This window comes from Haemorhous mexicanus, chromosome 15 (genome assembly GCF_027477595.1).
Source record: "Haemorhous mexicanus isolate bHaeMex1 chromosome 15, bHaeMex1.pri, whole genome shotgun sequence".
In the NCBI taxonomy this organism is placed as follows: Eukaryota; Metazoa; Chordata; class Aves; order Passeriformes; family Fringillidae; genus Haemorhous; species Haemorhous mexicanus.
The window spans coordinates 10,606,573-10,625,962 of NC_082355.1; the positions used below are offsets into that span (position 1 = coordinate 10,606,573).

At 45.4% G+C, this 19,390-nt stretch overlaps 1 protein-coding gene across 4 annotated transcripts in view; it reads right to left on the bottom strand.

The window, feature by feature from the left end:
• Positions 1 to 1,611: 1,611 nt before the first annotated feature.
• Positions 1,612 to 19,390, bottom strand: part of FNIP1 (folliculin interacting protein 1) — a 64,717-nt gene continuing 46,938 nt past the window's right edge. For 3 of the 4 annotated variants that reach the window (XM_059860375.1, XM_059860377.1, XM_059860376.1), the window contains 8 exons: positions 19,298 to 19,383; positions 13,100 to 13,246; positions 11,003 to 11,172; positions 8,282 to 9,704; positions 7,755 to 7,923; positions 6,081 to 6,278; positions 5,627 to 5,742; positions 1,612 to 4,838 (listed from right to left, as the gene is read on the bottom strand). In XM_059860375.1, coding sequence (XP_059716358.1) covers positions 4,760 to 4,838; positions 5,627 to 5,742; positions 6,081 to 6,278; positions 7,755 to 7,923; positions 8,282 to 9,704; positions 11,003 to 11,172; positions 13,100 to 13,246; positions 19,298 to 19,383 — 2,388 coding nt within the window. In that variant the 3' untranslated portion in view covers positions 1,612 to 4,759. The remainder of the gene's footprint in view (positions 4,839 to 5,626; positions 5,743 to 6,080; positions 6,279 to 7,754; positions 7,924 to 8,281; positions 9,705 to 11,002; positions 11,173 to 13,099; positions 13,247 to 19,297; positions 19,384 to 19,390) is intronic. The other variant, XM_059860378.1, reaches the window with a different exon arrangement.

Here is a 19,390-nt window from a genome sequence, read left to right on the forward strand (position 1 = left end):
AAGTTAAAAAGGAAATCAATTCTGTGCATTAACATCAGCATTTTCTGGATGCTGAAGTGATTACGCTGCTGAATTTACTGCTCACATCATTGCTGCCAAACACCCACAGAGACACATGACTCCAGCTACTCTTTGCCATCCCCATCAGGAGGACACCTCATGACCATCTACTCTGGTAACACAAAATTCTCTGCCCTCTGTCAGGTGCACTCAGCCCAAGAAGCTCTGCAGGAGGTCTGACAGTGCACATCTCAGTGTTCCATGGCAGAACTCCCAGCTAAAACCAAGCATCTCCTGCTGCAGACTCTGCTGGAGCTGCCTGCTTGACACCTTTAGTGCTGCTGCGGGACTGCAGGCTCTGCCTTGTGAATCCATCATGGAACAGTACACCAGGCCAGCAAAAACCCCGTGTTATCAGTTTTAAAAAGCAAGGGATCCCGTGTTAATTGCTTTTGTTGACTCACCCACACGGAGCACTGAGCCACTGACACAGTGTTACTTGGGATGCCAGCAGAGAAGGCAGGCAGAGCAATTCATCCCTGCGCACAGGGAAACCTCACGGTGGTGTCACAGGACCAGTTTAAGTACCCAAGAGTCAGTTGTTGTGGCCTTCATTCCTCTGAGAGAGGACAAATTCCATTCTTCCAAATACTCCCATGATGGGCATCCTTTTAAATGACTTGGCAGGTGCAAGTCGAAATCCTAGAAGGCTCCGGTGCTGTCTGGCTGTGCTGAATGTGGGACCCACAGTGTTCCCTGCCCCGCAGCTGATCACTGCAAGACAGGGCTTGGGGACACCAACCTCAGCTCATGAGTCCCCCGGCTCATCCTGCACCTTGCATGTGGCAAGGGCACCTGGGGCAGGTATGTACCAGGGCAGGAAAGCATGTAGCATTTATCAAAAATAGAAGATGCAGCTGCTTCGGGCAAAGGCTTTCATCTTCTGCTTGTCCTTTTTCCATTCTTTGGGAACACAGGACCTTATTTAACCCAGATGCTTTAAAGCCTCATTTATACACTCTGTTACATCTTCCTAATTGTTTTTCCTGTTGTATGATTATTACTTCACTTTTCTTGGCAGCACTGCTATCACAAATTGAAGTTGGATTTAAAACCTTACGATGACTCCTCAATAACCTTCATTCCTGTGCAGCAGCCCAGAGAGAGAAGGGATTGTACTCAGGCAGATGGGCACAAATGCAGTGACAAGCACAATGGCAAACACCTCTGTGACAGACTTCCTTGCAGGTCACTTCAGGAATGAATGTGTGAACCAGTGGAAGACAATGGCTTTCTGGCTTATGTTTGTTCACCTCACACAAAGTCAAGCATCGGTACAGAGCATCAGGACCTCCCTCCCATCTCACTGTTGCCTTCTGGGGGCCAACAACATTCACAGCTGAAGGGACAGCAAGTTCAATCACAAATTCCTATTTGAAACACTTAATTCCTTACGAGATCCCAAATCAAAATGGCTGCAGCACTGCCAAGTGCCAAAATCAATGCCCCCAAAAGGGGAGCTGAAAGGAGACGGGTGTCAAATGTAAGATGGTTCACTCACCCACGGACTCATAGCACATGTCAAAAAAGGGACACATAAGGTATCAGAACTAAACTGACATACTGTATTTATTGCACAAATTTCCCCTAAAATTGGGAATGGTTATTATAATACAAGTGCACATCTTGGGAAATAGATACAAAAACAGAAGAGATAACAAGTATGTACATTTTACCCAGCATTTTACAAGTACCACCATCTAAATAATTTAGAGAAAGCAAAAAATTGTCATAAAACATTTCTAAGAACTAATAGGGAAAACATATGCAAGGTGTAAAATCTGTTCTTTTAAACAGTTTTTTGTTCTTAGCAGCCCAGTGTTTGCCAATTGCAACAAAATCAAATTTGCTAATTTGTGTGCCTAGTATAATTAGGTTTCAGCCAGAAAATTAAGACATGTTAATAATGGAGATTGGGAGTAGTGGAAAAAAGAAATCAAACATTAGTTTTCTATTCACATAAAAGAATAGTGATATATTTTAAAAAGTCAGTTCTATATCCTGTAAAAATCCCTTTTTGTATTTAACAAACAGACATATGTACCACATTGTTCACGTACCCAAAATGTTCACTCACAGGAAAACTTCCCATCACACAAGGGTTTTGGTTGTGTTCTGCCCACAACACTGCTGAGAGGTGGAGAGTCTGCTGCCATGCCAGGAGGGACTGGCACTGTGGGAGGATGATGAGGAAGCTGCATCCGTGGCTGCTCCCTCTGGGACTGACTGAGCACACCCTAAATGCCATTACTGGCTGGTGCTGGGCAGAGGGCAGCAGAGAAGGTGCCACTCAACAGCCACCTCCTTCTCCTCTCACATCAGTAATCACTGCAGGCCATGCAAGGGCCTTTCTGGAGAGTCAAACCCATTTCAAAGTGGCCCAAATGATTTGCACAATAAAGGCTCAAATGAGGACCAGTATTCTCCTGTAAGGATCACTGTGAGCACAGTCCTGGGGGACGCCAGGGTGAGGGTGCAGCTGCCCAGCTCTCTGGGCACTTGCTGTGGATGAACTTACCCACAGAACCTCCCAAGGCACAGGAAGGAACCCTCCTCTGCCAGCCCCAGCAGCACAGACACTGCCAGGTCACCACTGCCAGTCTGTGCACAACATGGTATCCAACTATTGCCCATGCCAGATATCCTAGCAAAGAGTTAAACATCCACGTTCTGAGTGCAATCCTATATTTCATTAGAAATGTGTTTACACAACTGGGCCCCTGTTTTGTGCTCATTCCAAAAGCCAGATGTAATATAATTGTGTGGCAAGAAAGGAAAAATGGGAGAAACAAATCCTTGGATCACAGATTAAACACAATGTTTTCCCCTGCAGCAGTCAGCATTAGATTTTATACACACTGAGTTTCCAATGACACTGCCTGTATGAATGTTGGGGTCACTTCCTGATGTAGACTCAGTCCTACATGGAAGGGAGGGGTGGGTTTGCCACGCAGGTCTCCCTGGAACATTTAGGTGACAGATTTTAGGTAGTACTGAAAAACTACTCCAGGTGAATCCTGGCCCAAGAGAAGGAAGGGAGGAGAGTTCTGTCACTGACAGAGGTGGGGCAGGGATCTCTCCTATTGTTTTCAAGTTTATCAAATGGTTAAAATAGATTTGTACTTAAAGTAACCCTGCAAACAACAATAGTAGGCGTGCAGTACTATTGAAACAATGATTACAGAATGATGTATTTATAGAAATTTTACAGAGTTTAGCGACCAAGTGAATACATGTCTCCTACTTGTGTGGATAATCCATGAATTTCAATATGCTAAACCTAACCGATGAAAACAGAAGGTAAAAATCAGCAACATTAATTGGCTGCTAGGACAAATATGGAAAGCAAAGCCTAGAATGAAGTGTCCAGTTAAACTGAGGTAGTAGAGCCTTCGAAAAACATAATCCACCTCCCACTGTCTATTTACATTACTTACACCAGGTTGGGTCCATCAGCTACTCATACAGCTATTGTATATACAATGACAAACCAGTGATGGCTGAGTAAAAGAGAAATGCTGAGAATAAAATAAACAACATTTCCTGCTGGTAATTACACAAGTGAGTAGAAAAGGGATTAGAGTCATCTGCAGCAAGGGTATATTTGTCAAAAAATAATTTGGATATTACTACACTATGGTGTAATCAATGTTCATTTTTTGTTTTTGTAGAACGGTTTTAAAAAATGTATCAATTTGTTACCTGAGCAATTAAGGGTAATAGTCTACTCGTTCTGTCCCCAATGCTTTGGTACAATTATTTCTAGTTCATTATTTCAATAGCTGACTGCTGTAAAAAGAATATGATGGTCCAAGATTTTATATATCATAAAAAAGTTAGAGGTAATTGTCATGTCATTCTGGGGAACCCATGGGGAAATTTCAGCCAACGTTCTCTTTAGATTATTTTTGTTTTTAACATTTTGATTATGTTGATGAAGAAAAGCATCATTTAGTATAAAGCAACATTTAAACATTATAAACATTTAATACTGGTTACAGCATCCAGCCAAGAACCTCCATCGCTAGTTTGTCTGTTGGCCTCTTCCTCCGTTCTCCCTGTTGCCCTCTGTCCCCCACTATTTCCTCTTCCCAGGAGAAAGATCATATATAAATTCTGTAGCTGACTGTCATTAATAAGCTTCTTAGAGAAAAAAAAACAGGCCTCTGCCCCGTTCTTCCTCTGGGAAGTATTCAGAATTGGACTATGATGTGAAAAAGTAGAAGTTGTTTACAAATCATTGCAGCTTGAGAATTACAGATACTAATGTGATCCTCATCAGCTGCAGCCTGGCTGAAGGCAGCTTGCTCTCTTGTTCAGTTTATAAGGGGTGATGGCATCACGTACTTCTCAGAGCAGTTCTTCCTCCATTCCCCAGTATAAGTCACAGTCAGCTATTGTGGCAGAAACTGCTAAAAAAATGCATCTCTTCAGCTTTGCCAAAATCTCCACTTTTCTGTGGTGGAAATCTTGGGCTTACTCAGTTTTGCTTTCTCCTTTCTTTATCCTTTTTTATAAATCGCTAAGTGGGAGAGGAGAAGTCTCCAACTGTTTGCACACCATGCAGTCATATATGGAGGTGCTGCAAGCTCAACAAGCAGTTTGTTTTACTTGCTGCAAAGAGAAAGGAGCCAGAACAAGTTGTCTTCCACTTTGTTTCCAGAGAAGCAAAAAGTCAAAGTCTGTGGCCTCTGGCATTTTAAAGTAGGATCTGGGCAACGTACGGAGAGTGAGTGCTCGCTACAGCTGCCAGCAAGGGGAGGTCGCTGGATTCAATCCTGAAAGGAAGCAGAAGAGTCATGTTTAATCCAGCCTGAAATGTCACTGGGCTGAACACGTGTCAGAACCCACACCGCCTGCTCGAGCCCCAGCACTTGCACTTGGGCAATGGGCTACGCACTGCAGCTGCCAGATTGCTCCTCCCACCCCTCCAGATGTGCCTGCTCCCACAGTGTCAGCACTGTCTGAGCTCCCACCTGTCTGGTGGGTTTTTAACAGGGCCAACAAACTGGTGAGGAAGCAGATGGGGGAAGGAAAATTTCTGCCTAACTTCAGAGTAAAGGGAGCGGAGGACCAGCTGAAGCTGCCATGTCCAGCCCCACACATGCTCTGTGTGCCTTCCTGCTCATGCTGCACTCCTCTGCAGGAAAACATACTCAGAGCCTTCCTATAAACAACCCTTAAATAGCTCCTCTGCTCATGCCCCACACCCATAGAGACGTATTATGTGCCTTACATGACACAGAGAGTGTTTCCTGCCATGTAGGGAAAGTCAACCTGGAGGAATCAGGTGCCCCATGCTGTTCAGTGACGACTGACCAACTAAGAAGGGAGTTTGATAAGCTCCGGAGTGCTGAGCCCATCTTCCTGCCCGCAGGGAAGACAGAAAGTCTGGGGGATCCTTGTGATTGAGCAATGCCTAAGGAGAAGCCTGAAGCCATGGGTAACTTAGGAGTTCCGGTCCCATTTAGGAATCCATTTCACTGTGCTTAGGAACAAGCCCAGGCGGAGGGTGTGGCACCAGGACACCCAGGATAGCACTGCTGGGAGAAGTTTGTGACCATACCCCAGCACCACGCCCAGCTCCTTGACATGGACTCTCATCTGGCCCTTGAGATACTCGGACAGCATCTTGCTTTTGAAGTAGAGCTCCTGCAGCCGATCTTCCAGGTGCATCACACACTAAAAAAAGCAAAAGGACTTGTGTCAGGGAGAAGACAGAACCAGACCAGAAAGCACAGATCCCATACCCCTGTTGACTGTTCTGTGGCCGTGTCTAGGTGAGATACTCACTGGCACAACTTTCATTTTTGAGCAGAAGCCTTTGATTACATGTTAAATCAAAATTAATGAGGCGCTGTTTTGATTAGAGTGGCATTTCAATAGGCATCACAAACAGCTACACCAGAAGTTGCACGGGCTAGGAATAGAAACACTAGGGAGAGCCTTACATATCTCTAACCTGAGAAGTTAAAAGGTGCTTCAAAACCATTGCCCTCATGATTTCCATTTAGACTTACAAAGTTTGGAGATAAATTATGCTTGTAAAGCTGAAGAGTGGAATGAAGCAGGTTGGAGACGAGACTGGAGACTAACACTTCTTTTCCTAGTTTATTCTCAATCATTCGCCTCTGGCTACTGGCCACTTGCACCGTCCATTTGTCCGTGTCTGCAATAATGCAGACAGCTTCTGCAATGGGCTCGTCCAGAACAGGGTGCTAGGAACAAAAATTGAAGAGCAGAACCCCAAGAATGACAAATGACAGCAGTCTTTTCACAAAACTTTTCACAGAAATATCCATCCTGGATATTAGGAGAGCATTGCTGGATAGGAGGATAGCATCCCAGACACTGTTTCACCTAAAATACATCTGCCCACATTGCATGCCATCCATTAAAACCAGCAGGGTTTTGTGAGCAAGGCACAGTGTTAGAAGGATAGTGGCTATTTTATCTTTTCTTACAGGCGTAAAAGCATGTCACTGGCTGACAGTTACATCTTTAGATATGTTAGATTTCTTTATATCAAATACCAAAGTTTATTTTAAACTCCTAAAACCGAAAGCACCAGAAATCCAACTTGCTGTTTAGTGTGTTAATGAGGTCAGATTATTCCCAGCTGTCACAGGTTTTCCTTCACGGGAGGCCAGCAGAGGGAGTTACGAACCAAGCCTGTACCTTGCCATTCCCCCCTGCTGGTGTTCCACATCTCCAAAGCCATGAAAAAGGGTTCAAAAGGGGAGTATCTGGAAAACCACTGTCCTTCCCTAATAAATTTTCTGGGCTGAACTGTTAGCAATTATCTGCTTCCAAGGAGCCAGCAAGGGCATGCAGAGAAGGGCTGCAGGTCTAATGCACACTGTTGATATGAGAAGTAGGGAAAAGGGGATTTTTTGGAAGGTCTCAGGAAAGTGGCCGCTCAGCAGTCTGTTTTTCCTTATTCTCTGGGGAGTAAACTAGATGGGAGCAGATGTCACACTTTCAGTGACAGCCTGCTCTCTATTTCTTTCCTGGTAAAAGAAGGAGGAAATACCACACTTCCTAGTCATGCCCCAGTTCATCTAGGGAAAAACTGCTGTGGAGGAGAGATGATCTCCAACACGTCAGAAACACGAGTTCCCTTCAGACATTGGTTTCTCCTTTTCCAATGAGGACAGTGCTATTGAACACATGGACTACCATCCTAAAGTATGTCTCCAAAATACTGAGCATTTGTGATGGAGAACACATTCGGCTGCACAAGCAGCAGCACATTGGTCAGACGAGCAGGGACAGAGGAGGGAGCAATGAGAGCTTCTGCACCATTGCAGAAGGACTCTGTGCCCAGGGAGAGAGGCACAGCCTCAGAATATGGGCTTTTTTAACATCATTCCATCCTGTGGGGACACAACCATCAGCTGCCAAGCTACAGGAGACAGTGATACAGCTTAGCACTGAGATCCATCTTCCCAGGGCACAAGCCTCCCAGCTGGTTTCAGCAGGAATCTCATCTTTCATGCTCCAGAACTGCAGTGAAATATCCATGTTTTACAGATACATTAATTGAGAGAGGAGAAAAATTGGTGACCTGGGACTAGAGAAATCTGACAGGAGCTGTGACAGGAAATATTTCCATTTCCAGCAGGTTTGTACCTTCACAAACATTTATCTTTCCCTACTGTGAGAAATACATTTACCAAATATAGCTTAATTACCTGCACAGCATGAGACAAATCAGACACCAAACAGTGCCTCAGCTTTTCATCACTTCCTATTCCGTGCAAAACAAAGTCAGGGACGTAAGAGGAACAGTAGCCTCCTAGTAAGGATCTTCCAAAATTGGCAATACTGGGCTGGACAGAGTTGACTTCAACTAATTTTGACCTGCAAGAAAGGCATATCAAAGAGATGTACAATAGTAGACAACAAATTCACCTTACATAGGGTGCATTTATACTTTTTTCATATATCTTCTAACTTGAAGTCAAGCACTTTTAAAAAAGTTTACAGTCAGCTTTTGCAGTCATGCTTATCATGGAAGCAGAGAATACAAGCCAAGATCACAATACACCATTAGTATTTTTTTCCAGACAACTGATCTCTCAATATTCCTCAACAACCAGCAAGCTCAAGAGACACTTTTCCAACCCCTGATGCCAAGTTAGGCTACAGTCCTCCAAATACGTGACAAGAGAAGAGGCTCCATCTTTTTCAGGCTCTGTTATTGCTGAACAGTACTTACCCAGGGAAGGGAATCTCATATTCCTCTGCCCAGTCTTCTTGCTCTCGTCCATAATAGTTACTGCCCAGTCTAGTTAGATCATGGCCTGTATCCTCACTCTCGCTGTCACCCAGGGCACTGTCTGAACTCTCATTTCTTGGAATGTCCCAATCAATTCCCGGGGCCACTTTTTTCTCTATGTTTTCCCTGTCCCCATGGGGGACGCGAATAGAGATTTTCTCTCTTTGGTCCTGCTCATTAAAGCAGTTTTTGTAGGTCTCTTGTCGAACAGAGTCCATAAATTTACAATATTCACTAGGTGGTTTGCAAGCCTTTGTACAGAGCTTTTTAGAAAATTCTAAACTACTGTTGTGAGCAAGAAGGTTCGCAGCTGCTTGCCCTGGAATATCATCAGTAGTCTGGGTTTCAACTGAACTGTCATCAGTGAAATATTCATCAAATAGACTCATGCTCTCAGCACTGTATGGGTTTGAGTTCCAGCTCTGATGCTCACTAGCAACTTGAGGAAAGGGTTCAGCTGTCCCACAGTCTCTATTTTGGTCCTCAACAGTTTGTTTAGCTTCACAGTTCTGATCAGCAGACACTCCTGCCTCCGCTGCTGGCGGGCTGTGATGCCTGGTAATTTGTTCCACTACTGCCTGACTTCTCAGTTCAATGTCTGAGTCAGGTGACATGGAATCTCCGATGAGGAAAGTCACCTTTGTCTGAGCCTCGGCAGCGCTGCATGGGAACGTGTCCCTGAAGAGCTTATCAGGAGGCTTCTTCTCCACAGCAATGCCGGGTGTCCTTGTGCCCCCTCCCGCCTGGCTGCCCGCCTCCAGCGCATCCTCGCTCCTCCACGTGCTGCCTCCTGGCTCCAAACAAGATTCTGTCCCTACGCATTTCTCGGGTGAAGCTGACCCTGTGCACACCACAGTCTCTAGTTTGGTATCCAGGCAGGGCCTATGTTGTGTCACATCCACGGCATCTTCCTGGCCATCCTCAGGAATGATGGTTCTGTTCTCATCTGAAGAAGATTCCAGTTCTACCTTAGGAGTGCTTTGCATGTCTTCTCTCTCTTGCTGTGCAACACCTTCTATGTTCTGTGCAAGGGAAATGGGACATTTGCAGTATTTACAGCTGCAGTTGGGAGCTCTCATCTCTTCCGACTCAGGGAGCAAGTTGCCCCTGTTCTTGTGCATCGTGACAAGCACGTACTCAGACTCTTCCACTTCTCCTTTCTCCAGCGTGGTAGTGATAACAGTGCCAGGCATGACGATGGCCTCATCTTCCCCGTTTTCCAGAAGGTGTGTCTCTTGAAGTTCAGAGCATCTGATGAAGTAAGTGAGGAAATAAAGCAACCTCTGCACCAGGTCATGTCTTTTGCCAACCACGACTGTTTTCGCTAGTCTCACAGGTGATCCTATGGCCCCATACAGGTCACCTAGGACAGGAAATTTAACACACAATTATTTGGCATCTTTGCAGTAATTTATTCTTCTAACAGCCAGCTGTTGGGCTGGTTTTCAAAGAGCAGGTCTATAAGAGAGAAATACTAAAGCAGTAGAGTTAAAACAGCTATGCTATATTTTGTTTTCAGTAAGAGAATCCCAAAGATGCTGTTGGTATGATCTGTAAGATGAGCCACTGGTCAGGGGGACATCTGATCTCACACATTAGGGAGCATTCACTCCTCCTCAGTCGAGCTTTGGAGGCTCATCTCCTGGGATCCTTATACAGCCATGGGAGAGAGGAGGCATCTGTGCCAAATTACCTTGGAGAGTCTGGAAAGTGGGCTGGACTTTTACCCACAAAAGAAAGCTGTAAAAGAAAGAAACCTATGCCGGGAATGAGCACAAAAAGTGACCATGACAGGTGCATGGCTGAAGCCAACCTCCTCTTTCCCTCCTTGAGTTCTGCTGTGGTTGGATGGGGTGTTCTGGCTGTACTCGAGTCACCAGGGCAAGTGTGCTCAGGAGGCATGAGGGCACTGCATGACTGCAGGGCTGAGGGGACAAGGTCCCTTGAAGGCCACCCTCACCACAGTGGGTCCCTCAAGCCACATGAGGCCTGAAATCAAGTTTTCTTGCCAATGTGCTGGCCATTCCTACCTGGACAATAATAGGACAACCTCATAAAACCTTCCTTACCTTCCCTAATCAAATTCTATGACTGAGTTTGTGTGCAGAGCAGGACAATCTGACCTGCCCTGCTCTTCTCTACTGGGCAATTATCAGACAGTATGACCAGCTACACCACTGACTGGGCTCTGAGACCCTCCCTGGGGGTTGCCAAGTTTTGACTTCCTGTTCTGCTTCACTCTGTTGTATTAAAAGTATGTTCATTTCTGATCAAAAGATGAGATTTCTTGATTTTCCCATTCCAGAATGAGGTTTAGTGAGAGTGGCATCCCAAAACATAGGAAAGAAAAGCAGAGTTTCCTTACAGGAGGACCAGAGGAGGCCTGGAATCCTCCACCAGCACCAGAGCAGGGGACCTTAAGGGACCAAACACAGAGGACTAAAGAGGACTTTACTTTTTGGCAAACACTTTTTATTGGATATTGCCTTAAAAAGAGCATAAAAAACTACAGTGACCACCTCTAAGCTTGAAACATATTTTTGTCTCATTTTGTATTGAAAATAAATAACCTGGGAGGGGAGTAAGCAGCATCATAAACCCCACCTCGTGCACACCCATTTCTGTAAAGCTGCTGGGGGTTCAGAGGTATTTGCCACCTACCAAGCTGAGCCCACAGTGGGTTGTAGGGATGAGTTTTGGCCAGCATGTCCACACTCTGGGAAGAATGCTTCTCCAGGAAGATTCTTATTGGTGGCTGGCCATTGGGCATGACAGTGGGGACCCAGGCCAGGTGGTTAGTCAGCACTGCAGTCAGCAAAGCTGGTAAAAACCTGAAAGCAAAATGTTCAACATGTTTTTTCTTTTTCCAGATACACACTCAAGATGTTAAACTGACAGCAGGTCTAGTCACTATGGATCAAGGAGTAAAGAAACAGCCTGACAAAATCAGCAGAGATCATCCCTTCAGTCTTGGTTCCTTGGGGAGAGAAAGGGTGGCTGGACCCTCCCTCCCAGCCTGACAAAGCTCTTTTTTAGAACACACATTTAAAGTAAAATGAAATATTTTAACTTTGTGGCATCTCACTTACTCTGTTTGGCAATAATTGTAAGACTTCCTATTGTGCAAGTTTTATGTTTTACAACATCTCAAAACCAATTTATTTCACTCACTGTAAGAAAGCAGTGGCACTGTGTGGCCCCTGTACTCCAAGAAGATCCCAAACCCCTAAGCCTTGTGGCTGTGGATGAGAAGGAAGACTATTGCCACCAAACCTGTAAAATAGCTGGGTGCTGCGTTCTTTCATCTAACTACTGTGCAATTTCAGCCCATATGGCTGCTCCTTTTCAAAAATAACCCCCACAAAGTTCAGCCAGAGAAGCTGCGTTCTTATGCTGGCAAAAGTTTTCACTGGCTAAGCAATTAAGGTGAAAAAACATCCTGAAAAACATGAAAAATCTGATTTACTGCAATGGCAGGGCATGGTTTCTGCTCTGTGGAGTTTTCCCAGTTGGTTTTCCTGGCAGGAGCTTGGTCCAGGAGGCTTCACACACCAACACATGGTGCTGTTGGCTACAGTGGCTCATGTGTGGGGAGGAAAAGAGCCAAATGTCTCAAAATAGTGTTATTTGAATAATTTACAAACATCAGGAACCCTACAGCTTCCATACAGCCATGCTAGAGAGCCAGAGGAGGAGAGATTTAAAACTAGACTGGGAAGGATAAAGGGCCTAATTTTTCTCTGGTTTCCCTCACTTAAAATCTTATTATATTTAAAATAAAGAAAACAAACCCAAATAAATGACTACTTAAATGTAACCAACATGTACAGGACTCAGAATGGCAGGGTTCAAAGGAGACAATCCCAGCAAAGAGCCTCCACTGAAGCAGGAACTGATCTTAAGAAAATACATCTGCACCCCTCACAACTCCCTGTGGTTTCTCCCATTGCCCTGGGGCAGGAGCAGGCAGACCACAGTGACCACTGTCACAGTGACCACTGTCACCTTCCCCTCAGGGAGAGAAGAGATGACAAGGTGGTGGCAGAGCTGGAGGATGGAAGCAGCAGCCCCTTCCCACCCTGCAGGAAGCAGTGCCCCTGAGCAAACATCTGATCTGCTAGTGCCATCCCCACCCAAACTAGGTTTGTGCTCTTTTTAGGACTTTAATGGAGATAAACCCTTTAAAAATTTCCCCTGCTCACACCCTGGGGAAAGAGGATAAAGTACTGACAAAAGAGCACATTTATCAGATTTTCCCCAATTTATCAGGAACTTTCTTTCTTTCTTTCTCAGTATTCAGCATCTGCTCACAGCTGGGGCCTGAGGCCAGAGAGGTGAGTGAGCACTAAAGAGCACAGCAGTTCTTTAGTGGCATTTAAAAATGATATTTAAGGTTTGTGGTCTGACAGTATTACAGACACAGCTCTTCCTGAATGTATAATCCCTCATCATATGATAACTGATTCTGAAAGATAACTTAATGCATTTTGTAAGGCATCTTCACCCCTTTCCAGACATCCACACACATCACACACTTCCTATGGACATGTTTCAGATGTTCAGCCTCTATCAAGATTTAGAGGACTGTGAGGAAGCAGGAATTTGATGAGATAATTTCTTATTTGTTTCAAAAAGAAGGTATTTATGGATGGCCTTTTGATTCTTTGATTATCAGGATTTTAACAACTGATTTAAAAATTGGTTTGAAGTAAAAAGGCACAATCACATATGTAATTTAGAAACTAAAATCCACCATACTGATTTTTAGAAGCATTTTCCATCAAGAAAGTGAACTCCTTCATGAAGCGATGGCACAGCTGGTTCTTCTCTGGTGTCCCTGACATCATGGTGAGCCAGACAGGCTCCCCAATCCGTGGCATTGTGTAGAGATTGCAAATAGTTGTTCTAGAAAACAAAACCAAAAATCCAGGAGGTTGAAGAACAAAAAAAAACCAAACAAAAAACCCAAACGAAAAACCCAACAGCCCCCCAAAAACTAAACCAAACAAAAAACCCCAAACAACAATGAAAAGTAGAAATCCCAGCTTAAAATAATTCTGTGCAACATTTAGATCCAGCTCTCATTTCTATCAGAAACAAAATTTCTCTCAGCAACCATTACCCAAACCATGTTGTTCATTAAATAGCACAAATTCACCCTTTAACTCAGAGAGCTGAACCTCACAGGTTCCTCCTGCATCCACCTGACCTGATCCCAAACACAGCAACATTCCCTGGCACAAGTCAAGAGCTGCCCTGCTCTGAATGAAGAAGGAATGGATCATTTCTTCTTATCTCCCTGCTTGTTCTTCATTTCATTTAAAACAAACTTCTGCTTTATTTAGGACAAGATTGTATGTATCTGACTTATAAAAACACCTTAACTTCCTCCCTGTTTCAAAAACCTGGTGAATCTCCAGGCCAAACCTATGAAGTGTGGGTGTGTAGAGCAGGGAACCAGTTCACATCTTTAGCTTTAAATAGAGAGTATGACAGTAGAGGCACCCTGTGGCTGTACCTATTACACACTCACCACATCCTTTTCGACTCTACAGAGGACAGTAAGATTAAAATTTTGCTCTGCAGTAAAATACCAGATTAAAATCCCTCAGATTACTGTTAAACTTCTCTAAAATATAAACAAGTTATAGTTTAAAGTACAAGGCCTAAATTATGACACTATGGGAAGCTGTATTTTTAACACAGTAAAAATGTGTGTAAAACCCAAAAGGACATAGGAAATGACTGATCAATTCAGGTTTCTCTCTGCCTAATGCACTACTTTTTCTAGGCAAAGTATTTTTGTTTTTAAAGGCAAAGATATACATTACCCCATTATCCCTAGCACCACCCCTGATTTATAAAGACCTTATATCTTCTTTTTTATAGACATAAAAACTCCTGAACTCCTATATCTTATATATCTTCTCTGGATAACATGGTCTCAGAATTTACAGACACTTTCAGGAGCAAAGCTGTGCACAGCAGGCAGGCAAACACACTGGGAGCAGCAGCTGCCAAATCTTCCATGGTTCAGTGTTTAAAGCAAAACTCCCAGGAAGTGAGAGCTGCACGTCAGCAGCAGCAGCTCAGCACATCCCACCCTGGGGAGGAGGGAGGCACCCCCAGTTCCTGGGCACAGAAGCAGCTGGGTGGTGACCCCAGAGCTGCTCCCCAAAGGGCAGCAAAGGTGACTGAGATCACCAGGGCTGCTCCTGAATAAAGAAGGTGAGGGGGAAGTGGCTTTCTCTGCTTTACTTTTCCTAACAATTTTCATCAAATACAAAATCCATTCTCTGTGTTCACAACAGCCAAAATCAACTCTGTCTTCTTCAAAGGTTACACCTTCAAATCCTCCACTGCATGATGAGAGCACCACAAAAGAGTCAGTGTGCTGGAGAGGGGACAGCTGAGTTACCTCTGCACTCCCCAGCCCCCAGAGGCTTTGCTGTCTGCTGGGTCACTTTGGAGCAGCCTCACCAGCTGCTCCATGTTACCCTCCGCTGCTGGTCCCGTCCTGGGAGGGAAGCCCAGCCTGGTGACAGACCTGAGCACAAGTCCTGCTGCCTAGACAGGAGTGGGGCACGCAGCCAGGGTCAGCAGCACTGCCTCTGGGGCACCAGAGGGTCTCCAGCAGCACAAGCAGTCTTGGGATACTTGGAGTTCATTCCTCTGCAGGGGCAAGCTGGGACTGGGGGGGCTTTATTGGGGGAAAGCTTTCTGTTCACAGCCCATTAACTGGAGCAGATGTTAAAGATGCCAAAAAACAAAAAAGAAACCTTAAGTCCAAAGATCTCAAACTCAAGGAGTTTCAAAGCTCAAAAGAAGTACGAAAACTTGCACCCCCCAGACACAGCTGACCTGAGAAGCTGAAGATAAACAGCACGACTTAACGTAAAACACAGCTTATTTCTCCATCCTATGCAAACTAACCCAAGCCAAGCCTCTTGCAGCTTGGCTGTTTTGAAAAAAGAAACTACTTCTATACTAAAACCAACATATTAAAACACTTGTTTTCGTTGAAAAGATAGCCCGAGTCTTGTGACTCGTTATTTACTATTCTGGTAACCCTGGCTGCATCTGCAGCTGATAGTGTTTCCTCCGAGCCAGATCAGATTGCCCTGGCCCCTGGCCAGCAGGCATGTGACTGCAGTACAGGGAACCCTTCATGCCAGCCAAGGCAGCAATGGCACAGAGACCAAGGGCAAGGATTAACTGCTTCCCAGCTCTTCAAACACCCAGGGAAGCTCTCCTGCCAGACAGCAAAGGGCAAAAATGAAAACAAAACAAAAAAAGATGACACAAAGAAATCCTCCTCAAACACTACAGGGAAGTTAACTGGATTTTAAAAATAACAATCATTAAAAACTCACTTGGCCATTTTCCTCTTGGCCATCTGCAGCAGCACCCCCTCCCCTTCCTCCCCATACACACACCAGCATGTGAGGGAAAGCTCAGTTAATGAGAGACTCTGCTCTTTTGAGGGTTCCAGTACATTTAAATTGGTTTATATTTGGAAATGCCTCTGGGAGGCTGAACTCCAGCCTGGAGCTTCCAGGCACCTTGGCCCCAGCAGCGGAGCATCGAGCACAGGGGCCAGAGGAGCCCCTCAGGAAACACCTTCATATCTCACAGGGTTTAAGAGCCAGTGAAGCCCAGCCTGGCCAAGCCCAGCCCAATTCCTCTGGGGTCTGCCTGCCCTGCAGGCACAGGTGGCACCAAGGTGAGCAGCCGTGTTCCCACAGACACCACAGCACAGCTGCTCCCTGCTCCACCCTCATACACCCCCAACCACCCTCGGTTTCAGTACCAATTTTCAGTACCAGAGACATCTTTGCCTGGTGCTGTACAAACCAAACAAGCCAGACAGCTCCACATGATAAAAGCATCCTGCTGCAGCCCCCTTCCTCCCCAAGGAAAACACACTGACCCTCAGCACTGTGCCCCCAGAGCAGCTCTGCTATTTAGGAGCCACAACATAATGGCAAAGAAAGAAAATAATCAGTGGTTTATAAAGCTCAATTCACATACATTTGTTTCCTATCCTCATTCCATCCTTCCAAAGGTGACTTTTCCTTAAAAAGGAGCAGCAAAACAAAGGCAATCCCCACTGCAGGGAATGCAGGAGCGGGGCTCCCCCACAATCAGTGCCCGTGCTGGCACCACTGAGCACACTCAGTTCACAGCAGCATAAGCTGCTTAAAAATTACTGGCAGAAAATGGGATCAAATCTGTCTGCCAGAGAGCAGAGAGGTGTTTCCCCAGGCCCTGCAATCAGGGTTTCCTTGCCAGCCAGCATTTGTGCCACACAGGTATTAGTCACATGCATAATCTGTGTTATCAATGTGCTGTGCTGGCCTCAGGGATCGGGGGAGCCAAAATGTTTATGCAAGTACAGTAGCTTATTTCCTAAGTCATGTGTCTGCACAGCTGACATCCACAGAGAGTTCTAAGCCTCTAAGTCAAGTGTTAATAGCTAAACCCATCAGTGCTTTAGAAAATTAAAAATTGCTGTAAAGTGACTAATGATGCAAAGGTAGGCCTGGAGCTGGGCACCAAACTGATGTCAAATTTATCAACAGAGAGAAGGCAGTTTTGTTTTCCAGCTTTGACCCAGCTCCCTTTCTGCAGACAGTGGAGTGACCTACAGCCACAGCCCCTTCCCTGCAGAGGGGACTCTGGGGTGACATGCTACCTTCCCTGATCAGCAGGGCAGCACATTCCCCGTGCCCACTGATCTGAGGTTATTCTGATCACCAGATGAGTGCACATCAGCTACTCTTGAGCACCTCTGTAAATCTGGGGAGTTTAAAGAAAAAAAAAAGGAAAAAACAAAAGAAAATTCTCCTTAAAACAACTAGAATACAATGAGTTAAACCAGCAACAGGATTACATTTTAGAATCACCAGCCCACTGAAGTCAGCACCCTTCTCCCCTCCAGCACAATTTGCTAAGAGGACAGGAATCAACACAAGTCTCAGGTTCACCAAAGGACTCGTCTCCTGACTTCCCCGTGACTTCAGTGGGAAAGCAGACACCTAAAGAGATAATAGTGTCCTAAATGGGTTTGCTGAACCTGTGCCAAAGCATCTTTGCATCCAGCCTTTGGTATTTAAATATACCTCTCTCTTCTTACCAGACACATCCTGCATTGCTTTGAAAAGCAAGGGGGTCTTGCATGTCACAGAAATGAGGATGACAGGCATGTCACAGGGGCAGAAGGACCCTGCCTAGACAGGGAACACCAGCTGCTGCCCACCTCTGAATGCAATCCCTTAAAAAACCCCAGCAAAACCCAAAATTGCCAAAGGCGGCTGCCCCAGGAAATTCATTTCTATGAAATTAAACTGGATTTAATTAACTTCATTACACTATTAGAGAGCAATATTTATATCACCATGGAAACCTCTGCACAAAACTGGGGGTTCAGCTCCAAGTGCTGGTTATGCAATGGCTATGTCATGGGAATTATCCCAGCTCCTGGTGTGCAGTGAGTGCCAATCTGCCTGTGCCCGCTGGGACAGTGCTTTCTTCCTCAGCCTGACCACAGCAGCCTTCCGCACCCCATCCCAGCTCAGCACTGCTGAGCTCCCTCTGGGAGGAAAACCCAGCACAGGGGATTTGGTCTGTGTTTTCAGGGTTTTCTTCCTGCTTTTGACTTGGGATAGGTGCCCCTCCCCAGCCCTCTGGAACTGTTTAACTTGGAAGGACAAAGGAGAACGGGCAAAGTCCACCGAGTATATCTTGAGGGGGAATGTTTTGGGGGAAAGGTTTGGAAAACAGCTGGGGAGCTGGTGGTAACAGAGGGTGGGAAGGCACAGAAATGGCTCAGGGAGAGACCTGCGAGGAGAGACAGGGCAGAGCTGTGGGAGTGGAGGAATCACTGTGGCTGCTCTGAGTTGCTGAACTTGTCTCAGGCCCCTGGGCTGTATCAGTGGCTCCCAGCAGTCATGAGTTCCCTCTGCTCCCTCTCTTGGCACAGCTTATCCTATCCACAGGCCCACGTGCTCCCTCTGTTCTGCCTTCTGTCCCTACAGGACATATCCTCTGCCCTTCCTCGTGACTGCCTGGAGGTGAGCTTCTAAAAAAATTTAAAATACAGTGTGTCTTCGTCCTGCAGCACCACCTAATCCATGGCATTCCAGTAAGAAGTGGAATTGTGGAAAAGTAAGTGAGTCCTCAGGATCCTTCTCTGTTCAGTAAAATACATCCTGATGTCAGAAATTTCTTTTTATAACATCAGAGAGCTGTCTTCAATAATGTCTCTAAAAAGTAGCTCTACAGTGGTTGTAAAAGGAAGCACCCTGCCACTCCCATCTGAGAGGAGATGAATCACTCCAAACAGATGGATTTCATCTTAACTCCCTCCCCATGACTTCAACTATGGAAAGAAAATACAGCTAAATGCCAGGGATGTGCTTATCCGTGTTACTTTGTATAATAACTGTGGAACAGAGAGGCTCTGCAGGTACCAATAGCCAGAGATTACAGCACTGCATTTGACTGTGGGAAAAGACAGCTCTCCCTCTTCCTAGCTGTTTTTCTGAAACACCTTTGGAGCCCAGCTTAGAGAGGGGTGAGCTTTGCTCACACGTCACGACAATACACACTAGAGGAGGATTTCCCTAACAGGGCTTTGCAGTACTTTTCCCCCCTCTCAAAAGGCCACAAAAGACCATTTAAGAGGTCACTGGGAGCTTCCTTATCACCTAAAGCACAGAAAACCCTGAACATCTGTGAATTGTTCACACAGGACTAATGGACACACACACTTGGAAAAATCCAAAACCTCAGAGACATTAGGATGGCTTGGTATCACCAGTTCTTTGCTGTACTGACTTTTGCAGAAGACTTTAGACATTTTAAGTTACTTATCCTGCACTGAGAAGATCCTTCTAAAACAGGCTCAAGTGCTTTTGAAGAAAGAGCCAGAAAAGACAGAGACATGTGGCTCACCTGAACTCATTTAGGGCATCCACAATTCTGTTATATGCCAAACTCCGCTGGCTGGCATCAGCTGATCTCCGACTCATTTTCATGGCCTTGAAA